Source organism: Pyrus communis, chromosome 4 (genome assembly GCF_963583255.1).
Source record: "Pyrus communis chromosome 4, drPyrComm1.1, whole genome shotgun sequence".
Lineage (NCBI taxonomy): Eukaryota > Viridiplantae > Streptophyta > Magnoliopsida > Rosales > Rosaceae > Pyrus > Pyrus communis.
The window spans coordinates 13,557,122-13,572,907 of NC_084806.1; the positions used below are offsets into that span (position 1 = coordinate 13,557,122).

Here is a 15,786-nt window from a genome sequence, read left to right on the forward strand (position 1 = left end):
AATATGCGATAAAGAAACAAAAAGATAATTGTACAATGAAAATGTTATCACACAAACTAAATATTGTCTAATCAATACTTGAAAAACATAAATAAAAATTTATCACAAATTACTTTTCCCACTTCAAAATTTAGGCAAATTTAACGGAGATATGCATTATACGAAACTAGTTTCCATGATCTAACCGTCAAACTTGTTTGTAGATACTACAAGATCACATACGTAAAAAATCACAAAACAAAAAGAAAAAAAAAATAAATCAGAGATTAGGTAACAGAACAAAAGTTTTTGACGGTTATAAACAAAAAATCACAATTTAACGGTTATTTCAGCTTCGGTTTTGATGATTTTTTTTATAGCTACACTCATCGACCCTATAAGAATACAATGAATAAATTCGATCTTCAATTTAAAATATTTACACTAGTGGATACCACAAAATCTTATTTTATACTTAATGGAAGTATAATATTAACTCTAGGGTTTTGTTTAATCTACTGTTTTAACGCGATATGCATTCTACGAAATGTTTTTCAATGATCTAACCCAAGATTGCATACGTAAAAAATCTTAAAAAACAAACATTCAGAGATTATGTAACGGAACAAAAAATTTTGACGGTTATAAACGAAAAATCACAATTTAACGGTTATTTTAGCTCGGATTTTAATGATTTTTTACAGCTACACTCCTCGACCCTATAAGAATGTAATGAATAAATTTGATCTTCAATTTAAAATATTTACACTAGTCGATACCACAAAATCTTATTTTATACTTAATGGAAGTATAACTCTACCGTTTTGACGTGATACACATTCTACGAAACTTTTTTCAATGATCTAACCGTCAAACTTGTTTGTACACACTCCGAGATCGCATACGCAAAAAATCACAAAAAACAAACATTCAGAGATTAGGTAACAGAATAAAAGTTTTCGACGATTATAAACGAAAAATCACAATTTAACGGTTATTTTAGCTCCGATTTTGATAATTTTTTATAGCTACACTCCTCGACCCTATAAGAATGCAATGAACAAATTTGATCTTCAATTTAAAATATTTAAACTAGTGGATACCACAAAATCTTACTTTATACTTGATGGGGAAGTATAACATTAACTCTAAGTGTTTGTTTAATCTATCGTTTTGATGCGATACACATTCTACAAAATATTTTTCAACGATCCAACCAGTAGACTTGTTTGTATACACTCCGAGATCGCATACGTAAAAAATCACAAAAAACAAACATTTAGAGATTAGGTAACGGAGGAAAAGTTTTCGATGGTTATAAATGAAAAATCACAATTTAACGATTATTTTAGCTCCAATTTTGATGATTTTTTTACAACTACACTCCTCGACCCTATAAGAATGCAATGAATGAATTTGATCTTCAATTTAAAATATTTACACTAGTGGATAAATCTTATTTTATACTTAATGGAAGTATAACATTAACTCTTAAGTGTTTGTTAAATCTATCAATTTGATAAGATATGCATTCTACGAAACTAGTTTCAACAATCCAACTGTCAAATATGTTTATTTATACTCCGAGATAGTATGTGTAAAACATCGTAAAAAAAGATTAAAAAATTAAAAAAAAAATTAAAAAAAAAAACATTCAGAGATTATTTTGGCGGCCATCCAAAATTTTGTTTTGTTCGTGTCGGTTATATCCGATAGGGCCTTGAGTGAAAAAAAAAAAATTTAAACCATGTGTTTATTTATTTATTTTTAATCAATATAACATTTTAAGATCCCATGGTAAGATCCCAACGAAGATCGATCTCTATATGCAAAAATCTCACTAGAAGCTTACCTATTAACCTCACACATATGTGCATAACACAATACAAAGCTCGACAAACAACAGAAGCTAGAGAACATGATGGGCAAGGTACTATAGATTCTTGGCACTAGAAGATAAGACTAAATATATTTATGTACACTACAAAACGTGAGACAACACAGAGACATGTTTGCTTGCAAGTTGCAGTGGCACACCAATTGACCCTATGGACACATCTGAGTGCGCATCACGGGCCATACATGAGGAGCAAACATCTAAGTGCGCAACACAGGGCCATGAGTGAAAAAAAAAAAATATTTAAACCATGTGTTTATTTATTTATTTATAATCAATATAACCTTTTAAAATAGTAAAATAGTCAATTTCTGTCGGTTATAACCGTCACCAATAACTTAAAAACCACCGGAATATGTTAAAAATATTTATAAAAAATTCAAAAATACTGGCGGTTATAATAATTTTATGGTGGTTGCATCTGACACTAAATATCCGCCAGGAATTTATGTCGGATATAACTGAAAGGATTTCATTGTTATCCGACACTAACTGAATGATGTGTTGGATATCTTTTATCTGACATAATGACTTATTAAACCGCCACCATCATCCGACACATAAAGCTAATATTGTAGTAATGGAATTCCAGATGTTGAATTAGAATAGAGTGATTTTGAACAACCAAAGAACTTGTAACCACCAAAATTGAAGTTTTGAGAAAACATGTCTCTCTCTTTGTTCTTGTTGTTAGCGGACTTGTAACCACCAAAATTGGAAGAAGAATGATTATGTTGTGTACTGTAAGAACCTCTAAACTTAGAATTAAACTCATTTGTATTAGCTACTAAAGCAGAAAGCATTTGAGTAGCAGATACATTGTCAACATTGAGATAGAAGATCCTTAAAAGAAACGACAGCTTTGCGCTCTCTAATTACAGATCTAATTGTATTATATTCGGCAAACGGCCCATTCAAAGTGACACAATATCATCATCATCAAAACATTCTCCAGCAGCAGACAGATAATCCATAGCTTCTTCAATTCTTTGTAAATAGACAGTGATAGAATTATTACCCTTCTTAATCGTTTGCAACTCAGATTTCATCTGGAAATTACTTATTCGAGTAACTATGGAGACTTGTTCCTTGAGACGATTCCGTAAGTCTTGAGAACTGGTGCTTCCAATTGCACATGAGATAGCAGCATGAGATAAATTTGCAATAATCAACTGCATCAAGACCTTATCGTGCATCTTTCAAATCTTGAAACCATCAGATTCACACCGAGTAAAAGATCCCTCAGAATTAACTTCGGAATCACCAGAGTTGGTATCAAGAAATCGTTTAGGATAAGGAGTAGAATCATCCACAATCCACAAACTAACGATGCCATAACCTTCAAGCAACAATTGCATATGGAAATGCCAATGCAAGTAGCCAAAATCATCGAGCTTCATAGTAACAGGAGTCAAAATTGAAGAAACAAAGGACGTATTGGCGATTGCAAGATGAGATGTCGTCACCATTGTGATAGACAGAGATCGAAACCAAAGAAAGAATTGACTGAGAACTTTTATCAAACACCTTTTGTGCGTAAGAGAATCAAAAGATATTTAGAGGGAAATAGCAGCAAGGAAGTAGAAGCGAAGAATCCAAGACCGTAATACCGTCAAGCTTGAAGCATTTTCGACAAAGATACCATGTTAACCAAGCAGATATAAACAGATAAGATACATAAAGAAGAAGAAGTTTATAGAGAGATTGAGAATTACTTCAGTAGTAAGAAAAGAGATTTCACAGTTTCATTAATCTTAAGTAAATAGTAAAACTATTACAAAGGTATATATCCTAAACTATGATTGCTTACAAACTAAGGAATCTTTACAACAACTTGTAACTAACTAACAAATCTATTGACACTTCTATCACGACCATTCAATCTTTATTCCTAACATTAATTGTGGGGTCTAGTTACAATCCTTGCACGTCTTAAGTACAATAATTATCTAACAGTGAAATATAATTGATGTAAATATGTGTATTCAATATAATCACTATCTAACCGTTGAGATGGTAATTATATTAGAATACATGTAAGTAGTTTAGCTAAATCCCTAATTATGATCAACCAGAGAATTTAAACTTTGAACTTCCAACACTAAAAAGATAAATACATTCAAATAAATAATATGTTGTCATGCTTTAGAATATTGTCATGATTCCATAATCATAGTTATTTTGATTTTTGTTTTTGTCAATAAGAGAAGGAGTTTAGAATTTGGGAAACTTTAAAAGTTGAGGAGAGGTATTACGAATGGATTAGATTTTTAGCCAAATATGATATTATTATATAGGTAATGCTCGGGAGACTAAAATTTTAAATTAAATTTGTAAACTAAATGATGTATCACCAGTAGGAAGTACGTAACGTTAATTAACTCTTCAGTAATAATCTAATCATCAACAACCACATCATTAAGTTTAGCAATTTAGTCTCCCTAGCATTACCCTATTATATAACAGGAGATGGATTGAGGTTCTCGAAATAATGGTCTCATTTTTTTTGTCAAATCGAGAAAAATTAAGCAAAATTAGCTTTTCGACAATGATCGTGTGCGAGGAACTTACCCTCTCCCGAAAGGGTGAGGACCTTTACACCTAGAAACTCCCTGACCATCCATCCTCCATCAAATTTATTGATGATATATGAGCGTAAACAAAAAAAGATACAAGTGAGGGAACTACGCTAAGACCCATGAAGACAAAATGATTAACGAAAACGATAATAAGTAGAAAACAAAATGTCATGAGCATGGGTAGAGGCTACAAAATTCAGAACCGTAGGTCACCACTTATTAGCCTAAATATCTTCCTCGAATGAAGCTAAAACATCTGCAACATGATTTCCTTCTCGATAAATATGTACAAATAAATTGCATTTGACAAAATCAACAAGGAATTTTTCGAATCCACTATAAGAAACCAAGGGGCCTCATTAGGAACCTTGAAAAGATAATAAATAACCGACATGGAATATGTTTCAATCCATAAATGTTCCAAATCTTTGGCTCAAGTTATACGCACAACCTCAATGAAGACAATAATTTTTGCAGCAATTGAACTTACAAATTTTGTGTTTGATGCAAAATCACCTACCACCCCACCTCCAAAAAGCTAAAGATCCCTCCTAATCTAGCACGTCTGGCACAAGACTCATCAATATTAACCTTGAGTCATCCAGGTATCGGCAACTTCCAATGAACTGGAATAAAAATAGAGCCACAATAGAAGGCGACGAGATACCGAATAATGAGAATATAAGCAACATTGAGAGGAGGAACTGCAACTTGAGAAACACATTAGAGTCAAGTCACAAAACTGAGCCGCTAGCCAACACTTGGAATAATCTAAAGAAGGAGACTTGCTCTCAAACCGAACTCATTAACCTAAAAATTTTTATGTGTAGACTAGAGGTGATATGATATGATAATTATTTGATTTAACTTAATCTAAGATATAATTGTTTTGACTAGCTTCTCATTTGGACCAAATAAGTAGTGCCTTTGTGGCCCAACCTATTGAGTTACGTTTTGAGTTTGTAGATGAATTCACTTATTAGCGTTCGTAGACAGATTCCCTTACTTGTGTCCATTGAGGGATTCATTTACTTGAATCTCTGTTGTGGGCAGATTCACTTGTGCATCTGTGGCTGATCTACCAAAATTGCGTATGTGGATAGATTCATTTACTTTTGATTCCATGTGCCACATTCTAAACTAGATTTCTAAATGCCTAAGTGATTGGCACCCTCGAGTTACATGCAAATGGCAAGGTTGGAATCAAGATGTATCAAAGCGTAAAAACTATTCCCACTTCATTTTGATTCTACGCCGAGGTTTTACTAGACATACATTGATGCGTTAATCCGATAATTCGGTTGTAAATAGATACATAATAAGATTGAGGTCATTCCACAAAAATTGAATGTGGTTGTGGTAGCAAAAATTTGCTTTCTTCAGTTTTGTCGAATTTGTACCTACAAAACAATTAACGTCTTTGATAAAAAACCAAAGCCTCATGCACCCACGACGTGGGGGATGGAGGGGGGGGGGTGGTTGGCCAATGGATCTCTAATGCCTAAGTAAATACTTCTAAAAAGAGTGAGTGTTTAGGGCTTCTATGCGTAAGAAAAAGCTTACCAAAATGTGGTGGAGATGAGGTATTTATAGGAGAGGTGACCAGCCATGGGGTTTGTTTTTGCCCTACACACAACGGCATTCTATTGGTTAAGGTGTGTCATCTATTGGATAAATTAGGAAAGAATATTCCCAAGACATTAATTAGGAGAAAATATATTGGGATAATGGTGAAAGTATCCCTAAATGATTATGATAGGGATATCTTACTTGATTGAGTAGTTCAATTGAAAATGCATTAAATATATGATTTAGTAATTAACCCTATTTTTAATGGCTTTGATTTTTCTATGCCAGACATAGGGAAGCCTTGAGCAACGTCGTTAGTTGCTTGGACCTTCAAGAATGCTCAGCTAGCCATGGGAGCAGTTAAGGGCACTCACCCATTTAATGAGGGCAATCTTATTTTTCTCAAGAAAAAATTCACATGTCGTTTTCTATACTTTTGAGATTATTTTGGCTCCACAATAGTTTTTAAAAAGGAGGGAAAAAATTGTAATTCTGATCTATTCTAATTGTAAGTGAATTTATCCGACTGCTGGCTCGCAATTAATGCATGTGATGGATGACTCTGAAACCAAGACAACAAACAGCTAGCTAGCTTAAAGGATCAACAATGAAAAAAGAGTGAGAGCCATATTAACCACTACCTCCAAATCTTACCCCGTCGGCAAATGATTGCCAACAAGTCTGCAGTCTGCACGGTAACTCCACAACATCAACGATCCAAATTCCTCCATTTGTCCAGTCATCATACCATCAGAAACTCGATCTGACATACATACACATGCAAACACAGACACAAGCGTCCCACGCGGTTATATTATTGTGTGGGGGTCTCCCTCTCTCTTTGCCCAAAACCAACACAACAACGCAACAAGACAGAAGAAAGAAGAAGCAGCAACGAAAGCAGCTCTACGCATCACCACCAATATAAGCACAAGCTTAGAGACCCTCGCAGGCTTTTTATATACAAGCACTTTCTTCAAAACTTCTTTATTCCTGTTAGCCGGAAGATGACGAGCATGCTTGGAGTTGAGTGTGATTTGAACCTCAGAGAGACTGAGCTGTGCCTAGGGCTGCCTGGTGGTGGTACTTCTACTGTGGCTGAGCCGGAGACTAAGGCTACCGGAAAGAGAGGCTTCTCTGAGACCGTTGATCTCAAGCTCAACCTTCAGTCCAAGGAAGATCTGAATGACAATGTAAAAAATATTGCTTCCAGGGAGAAGAACGACCTCCGTTCTTGCACAAAAGATCCAGCAAAGCCTCCAGCCAAGTAAGCAGGAGTCTATATTGTCCTCTCCTTTTTTCTTTTTCCTGGTTTTGGTAATAATTAAAAGTCGAAAAGGAAGTAGTTTTGTTCATAAGCACATCATATAGATAAGCACAAAATATCGATAGAGGATCCACCCTCTAATGTGTAACCCCCAATTTTCTTTCTAGAGTAGGTTCACCCAAATTGCGAAATTATGTTTCTATGCTTCTTTTCTTCCCTTTATTTGGTTTTGTGGATATCGTTTGATATTTTAAACAGTAATTAGGGATTTTCTAATTTTTGTAGGTAAATTTACATGCACTAATAAGATGATTGTCTGACAAATATATGTATATATATTGGGGGTAATTAATTATTTTTAAACCATTATCTTCAGGGCACAAGTTGTGGGTTGGCCACCAGTTCGATCATACCGAAAGAACATAATGGCGCAGAAGAACACCAGCGAGGAAAACACTGAGAAGGCAACCGTCGGTGGCGGAGGCTGCAGCGCTGCATTTGTGAAGGTTTGCATGGATGGCGCTCCATATCTTCGTAAGGTGGATTTGAAGATGTACAAGAGTTACCAAGAGCTCTCTAATGCCTTAGCCAAGATGTTCAGTTCCTTCACCACCGGTAAGTTGGCAATATATGATTGATTCAACTAGTTATTTTATCTCTTCGACTTACAGTACACTGAGAACTAATATTAAACCAAAACCCAATTTGATTACTTAGAAAAAACAAAAAGAAAAATGGAATTTAATAAGTAGAAAAGGAAAACTTCAACAAATAAGTCAGCTAAATGTTTAACTTGTTCATTTAGAAATTGTAGTACTACCTTTTTTCAGATCTTGATCAGAAGTTCAGAACTGTAGCAATTTCCTTATGCCAAAATTAGTCTTAGTGTATATAGTGAAATTATACTTTTTTTCCCTTTTCTATACAGCAATTTTGTATATTAAATTTCTTTAAACTATAGAAAAAAAAATATTTAAACTTAAATTCAAGATGTAGCATATGTAATAAAGTTGACTTGATTCAGGTGTGAAGTCGTTGTTAGTCGATGATCATTACAACCTAGCTAGCTTGTTAATTGTCACTTCAATGTTACAATATCTTGTTAACTTTTAATTACTTATCACATATAATATTTGATTGAAGGTTACTATGGGGCCCAAGGAATGATAGACTTCATGAACGAGAGCAAGTTGATGGATCTTCTTAACAGTTCCGAGTATGTGCCAACCTATGAAGATAAGGACGGTGATTGGATGCTCGTGGGTGACGTTCCATGGGGGTAAAGTTGTTCATACCTTATTTGTATACAAACCCTAAAACAAATAATAATTACAGAAAAAAAAAAATAGAATCCAAGAGTAATGCTCGTTTTCAAATAATGAAGCTGCTACACTTGACTGACAAATATATTTCCCTAATTTGTATGCAGGATGTTCGTTGATTCATGCAAGCGCTTGAGAATAATGAAAGGATCAGAAGCAATTGGACTTGGTAAGTACCCACATAACATTCTCGCTTTTAGGCTAATTTATTTTTCTCATAGCATGGTCTTTGTAATTTCCCTATATTTGTATGTAATATTTACCTCTTTAATTAATTCGATGGAAAACGCAACTCTATTCATCCATATATTTCTTTCGGTTACTTTTAGCCCCAAAAGCTATGGAGAAATGCAAAGGCAGAAGCTGAGCTCGATCCTCAAGAGAAAATGGATCGATGGAGGGAGAGCTGCAGGGTGTGTTCTTTTGGACGTGTCTGTACTTTATGTGAGGATGGTATGTAAATGGTAAAGATGCTGGACATTTGTAATAGACAAGAAGCAATAAACTTAACCTAGTGGTCTGGTCTGCTGCCTTGTTTATTGCTATTTGATTTCTTTATAATTACCCAATTATTTTTTGTTGTTGGCCTTGTTGTCATAGTTGGTGTGTGTTTTTATTCCTTCAAATTAATGCTACTTTTTTATATATTATTTTTTCATCAAAAGATTCTTGATTAATTTTATGATCAATTTCCTTTCATGTGTTCAAATCAATAATATAAGGCATTGTATATTTGTATTGACTTTGTAATATTTTTCTTCTCTGAGGCAAGTGAGCGAAGGGAACAAGACCATGTGCATGTCGATGGGGGCTTTCATTCATGGCCTTTAATTATACTCCATTTGTTTAATTATAAATTCGGCTAATAAAATATATGTGTATCTGAATCCGACTTGTGAATGTAGGCTGTTAAGCGAACGTGGTTGGTGTTCCATTATTATTATTTTTTTTTTTTTCAGAAGGTGTTCCATTATTTGGGGTATGGTAATTAGTTATACGTATATATAATTATACAGTAGAATTTTTTTGTAAGTGTCGTCTGTATGTTGATTACTATGTAATTGAATTTTATGGGATCACTAACATTTGATTTGGGCCAATAATTATGTAGCACTTATCTTTTCAAGATAATGCAAATCACAAGTCTATGGGTTCTCTCTCTATCACATTATAAATGGATTTTCTTGGATCTGACATTTTGGCAGCCCCAAGTTTCATCTTTTGCATGGAAAACAATTATTTTAGACAGGTTGGTTTAGTATAATAAAATTAAAAACTAGAATCGAATGATCGGAAAGGAAACAAACCCGGCCGCTATTTCCTGAACGAGGATATTTAAGATTATTAAAAAAAATTAAAAAAATATATATATATATATATAAATGATAGAATTTTATTTTCTAGAATTTATGAATTTTCTTGTTTGATTAACCTAAAAGAACTAGAGACTTGAATACAGAATTTTTATTTTTAGACTCACTTATAGAAATTTAGAATAACACCTATTTACATAGAATTTATGTCACATCCCAGCCCGGGACGGATCACTTCTCGGGCCCGCTCCACCACCATAGCACGATATTGTCCGCTTTGGGCTTACCATTCCCTCACGGTTTTGTTTTTGGGAACTCACAAGCAACTTTCCAGTGGGTCACCCATCATGGGATTGCTCTAGCCCCCTTCTCGCTTAACTTCGGAGTTCCTATGGAACCTGAAGCCAGTGAGCTCCCAAAAGGCCTCGTGCTAGGTAGAGATGGGAATATACATTTAAAGATCACTCCTCTGGGTAATGTGAGATGTCACAATTTAAACTTGGAAATTGGAGGACTCAAATTCCAAGTTTATTTCCAAGTGGATGTTTAAAATTTCTATGTTTATGAATCCAAACAAGAAAATTGGTGCATGTCAATTTATATATTCTAATTTTTGTCAAAATTCCAAGTTTTTTCTCTCATCCAAATATAGTGTAAGATTATGTATGGTGAGGAATTCGTCAGTTTTTTCTCTCATAACGTACATAATAAAGGCAAGCATGAAAGATTTGAAATGACTCATTCGAAGTATGAAAACCTGCAAATCTCGCCCACATGCTTTTGTGATGCTTAAATGGTGTATATTTTTTTTTTTTTAGTACAATGATATATTTTACACTAAGGGGATGGGAAGTTCGGCTAAGCCACACAATGGGCAACCTAATTTGGTATCGAATTCGCCATCCACGAGATTCAAACCTAAGACCTCTCACTTACAAGTGAAGAGAAATACCACCAGACCGTAGTACTAAGGGGCTCAAATGGTGCATTTTTAATTTCTCTTATTTAACATTTTGTAATCCATTCTTATTTACTTGGCATCAATCCCTTTATACTTGAAAATTCTTCAAACTTAGCCTCATGTTTTGATGAGGAACTTCCAAATTCCAAGGGGTTAATACAAGATGAGGAAGAAATGGATCACACAAAGTTAAGTAGAAGGGACTAAAAGTTGACCACATGAGCATTACAAAGATGCATGTGTAAGAATGATCTATAAATGACTTCTTTCAAGTAGTCATTTGCAATTTTCTCTTACATGCATTGGTAATGCACATGTTGTGCATTTCTAATCTCTTTCATCTAGCTATTTGTAATTCATTTCTTCTTTATTTTACTTAAATATCTTGAAATTTGAAGGTCTTTCGCTCAAAACTTCCAAAGTGGGGATTTACAAATAAAAGCTAAAACCCCCGATTTTGGTATAAAAAAGTGGATCGTATTGAAAGCCCTTATTTTGAGGACCAAAAGAAGCTGCTAATTATAGGGTAACTAAGTCATTCAAATGCTATATATATTGAATGGAAACTTAGATGTAAAAGGATGGAATGGGTTGGTTAAAGAAAGAGTCGAAAGACAGAAAAGTTATATAGGGAAAATGTTTAATACTACTTTTTTTTATTTATCACAAGTTTGTAAGCCAGTTTGCTTGTTTTGATCTTCTTATAACAATTTTTCTCTAATCCTAGAAAAAACTAATTATTTTTCTGGAAATCGGCATCGTTTCTTTTCCCTCTAATCGTAGACAGTTTTGAAACCTGCTAAAAATCTTGCAAGTAAAATGTGTATTTAGTTATCTGCGCCGGAGAAGTCCTTGTGGAACTACTCGAATATCAAAATCAGAGGACCAAATTCATTACGGAAATGGTTGCACCTATGTTCAATGGGGATCTTCTATACTGATTACTGAGAGGTGTTAAGCATGAAGGGTCGCCGTTCGACAAAATCATACGTCTAAAACTCAAAAACTTTGACACGGTCTAAGAAGGTCGAAATATCATTAGACCGAATTACAAAATCGCTATTTTAAGAAGTATTATACTAGTAAGTTTTGGATCCGATTCGTGATATTGGTGAATTACACAACGGTGGTCAGAAAGGCTCAAAAGTATCTGTGAATCATCCTATGGTTGTAAAAATATAGTTCATTGAATTAATAATTTACAATCAGTACAAAACATATAGGGCTTGACATAATCCATATGTGGAAGGAATCTTAAAATAGTGAAATTGCATTCCTAAATCACGAAGAGGGTTCCGGTTATTGATTCTATTCTAACACTAGTCAGTATCCTCAAGCTTTGTACGTTTCTCTTAATCAATGAATATCGTACTGTTTCATAAAACATTAGTCCGTATTTAAATATTATCCAATAACAAATATCTCATTCCACAACTTCTCTAATTACTATTTAATATAAACTACATATTAATAGAACCCTCTTTGTTAATTAAAAGAAAGTGAAAAAACTATTTAATCTTCTATCACAACAAAAAAAGAAAGGACAGTAACATAGTCTAAAGTGTGGGATGAGGTGTGTGAGCATGTACTAGTTGTAATTAAGATTTGGGGGGGGGGGGGGGGGGGGACCCTACCAAGGTCATTGTCAATCCCGTATATAATACACACAACGACGCAAACAACACAAATTGATACCATAACAATGTTATGTTAACATTTGGACAATAATATAGCAACGATCTATCAATCCCACAACTAATCGATTCTATAACAGTAAACACTAACCCACCTCTTCATCTCTTTTTCCTCTGTTAAAACTGGTTGCGTGTCCTTCTCTACGGGAAAGGATCCTCTCCGGATCCTGAAGTTTGGCTGCAAGCCTTGCCTCCAACACAGCCTCGAAGCCATTGTAGCTTCATCTTCTTCCTCGAACAGGTCCGCAAAGCCACGATCTCAACTTGCCTCGAACGGGATCGTGAAGCCATCGATCCAGACTACGATCCCGAAGGCGGTGCCGTCATCTCCTCTACCTCCGCACCCTCTCAACCCCTCCCGCCGTCAACACCATCGCCGGGGATTCGATGCAGAGGATGCGATGTAAATTTCAAGTGCTTCTAACAATTACTTGTGTGAAATTGTTTCTGTAAAAGCTAAAATCACTTTTTGACAACTAAAAAGAATTCTGATGCACAATTTTCTATCCTCGTTCATGATAGTGATGGAGAAAGATGACAATGAAAACTTACAAGAAATAAAAGAAAATTAGTACAACGCTTATGAGCAAGAATATTTTCTTACAGAACGAGTCAAACAACAAAATTGGTTTTTGCAACACTCCTAAACCACGCCCTAGATCTTCAACGAGCAAATTACATTTCACAACAAATAACTAATGTGCCTGCGTATACAAGTGAAGCCCAAATAAATGGGTTTGGGCCTACCGGGCATTGTTTCCTTCTTTTTGTGAATACAAAGAATAATACTTGGGTATTGATAATATACTGACTTTGTGATGTAATCAAAAGATGTTACGTGTGTTTTTTTTACAGTCCAAATATTATGTGTGTTTAGAAGTTCAAGCAAAATTAAATATATAAATTATTTTTGTAAACAATAAGTTTAAAATATTATTCGACCAGATTACTAAATCAGTATTATCGCCAATTTCGCAATCTTTAAGCAACTCTATTTTGGTCAAAAGAGCTTATTCTTCCCCGATTCCTGTTTTAGAGCCGAATCAGAATATAATTGCACGCTCGAAGTGGAATTCATGATATTTTTATCCGGGAACCTAAGCACGTATGTGCGCTGAGAAGTATCACACTCAAAAATAATTTTTTTTTTTTTTTTTTTTAACAAACGATATTATCCACCCTAAAGGAGGAGAGTGGGCTTAGCCTCACAATGGGCTAGGAATAATGTGGTTCAAATTCTCCTTTGACAATAATCGAACCTAAGATCTCTTACTCACAAGCACTGTTCTAAAAAGTTGTTGATAGGCGCCTTATTTATCATATTTTCATGTTAATTATCCATAAGTTTTGTTAAAGAATTGATTATAAAAGAGCCTTATTACTTCCTTTCCTTAATTTCAGCCAATCTGCACACTTAGAACGTTTTTTGTGATAATTCGACTTTTCGGAGGAGTTTTGGTGCAAGGCCAATTGGGGAAGGAAGCTAAGAGGCTGAAGCTCATCGTGTAAGAATTTCATAATTTTCCATGGAGCCATATTCATTCCGGTTTTACAAATCAATCCTGCATAAGTTGTTTTCCTGTTAGAATTGCGCAATTGTAGGAGATTGATGATTTGAAGGCTTTCCCAATTTTTCATAGAGGCGTGCAATATATTCTTGGAAAGATAAGAGATAAAGCTACGTTTCTCATATTTTTACGCAATTTTCTAGAAGATAAATTGACTCCAAATTTGGCGGGCAAGACAGATGACGTATTCCCAAGTCAAGAAGGATTCTTTCCTAGTTTGTGTCATTAATTGTTTAGGAGTTTGTTTTATTTTAGGAGAGTTTCTCCCAGACCTTTTAGGGTTTTTCTAGTATAAATAAGGTGTCCTGAGCTCTCTCTAGAGCATCCTCTCGACATCACCCCACACCATACTACCATTCACCATCGCCGTAATTTGTGAAGAAGAGCTTAGGGACGTGCTTTGCCATGGACTCCGGGTTCTATCTTTCTTTTATTTTTATTTCTATGTATAACTAAGTTATTTTCTAATGTTTATGATGAAGCCATGACATGAATATTTGCGAAGTACTTTGTTAATTATTATACAATTATGTGCCATGATATATTCTTAATCTTTGTGTGTAATTTATTCTAGATTCAGATTTCTAATGATTGATCACCTTTAGAAATTTTGCATCTAGATATTTAGATAAATCTATGAGGATGGCCAATCAATTAGGTTTATTGGAATTAAGATTAAGAAGATTAGACAAGCTAGTGAGGATGACCAATATCAAGCTAGTCCTACTTGGTTGACATGATTCTTCTACGGTTAATGGGTTTTTATGTGTTTAATTGTATGCCTAACCAATAGGATAGAATTATCATATAGAGATACAAGAATTGATGTCTGACCACAGATTAATTCATACCTTAGAAATAACAACCTTTAACATTGGCATGGTAATTGGATAGCAGTTGGCTCTAGGAAAAGTAAATAAGATTGTTATTGGTGAATTCATGACCTTGGGTTCTTTTGTGTCGTGTGTGTTTATTTAAATCAATTGTCTTCTCCTTTTTTTTTTTCTTGTTAATTTTAGTCTTACTCAATTATTCAATTCAATCTATCATTTGTTTGTTTAATTAAGCCTAGTGTGATTAATCGGTTAAATTGGTGTTAAAGCAATCCATGTGGGATCGACCTCATAATTGCATATATTACTATAATTGATTCTTGCGCTTGCGAGTTTAATTTGGTTCAAATTAATCTATTATTTAGGTTAGTTTAAATATCCATTAAGTTTTTAGTGCCGTTGCCGAGGATTGCCCCCTAATCCCAATTCAGCTTGTTAATTGCGCTTTAATTAATTCTGTTTTTCATTCTCTATTTTTATTTTTGTAGTTATTGTTTTCTATTTTTTATTTTCTGTTTTATATTTAAAAGATTAAATTAAATCGGTAGTCTTCTTTATTTTCCTATTCGATTCATAATTGAAGTCCTTTACTTAATTAGAGTCTTCTGTTTGTGTAGTTAGTACTCCGTGAATTATTAGGAGTATAGTTCTTTAGTTTAATTTATCTCTTCCGTCAACTAGTTTTCTTTCTTCACTATTTTCAATTATTTGAATTGGTTATTTGAGTTGTTTTATATGGTTAATCAGATCCTTACATGATCATTCTCAAGTTTATTTTATACAAACAACCAATGTTAGTATAAC

General features: G+C 34.1%; 1 protein-coding gene across 2 annotated transcripts; it reads left to right on the forward strand.

Annotated features, from left to right (window-relative positions):
• Positions 1-6,787: 6,787 nt before the first annotated feature.
• LOC137731072 (auxin-responsive protein IAA14-like) lies at positions 6,788-9,295 on the forward strand. Of its 2 annotated transcripts, XM_068470144.1 has the most exons (6): positions 6,788-6,945; positions 7,022-7,291; positions 7,668-7,906; positions 8,435-8,570; positions 8,721-8,782; positions 8,943-9,295. In XM_068470144.1, the coding sequence occupies exons 1-6, from the start codon at positions 6,803-6,805 to the stop codon at positions 8,978-8,980; spliced, it is 888 nt and encodes a 295-aa protein (XP_068326245.1). In that variant the 5' UTR covers positions 6,788-6,802; the 3' UTR covers positions 8,981-9,295. The 2 variants fall into 2 exon arrangements, with proteins under 2 accessions (XP_068326245.1, XP_068326244.1); XM_068470143.1 differs by having other exon boundaries at positions 6,886-7,291.
• The last annotated feature ends 6,491 nt before the right edge of the window (positions 9,296-15,786 follow it).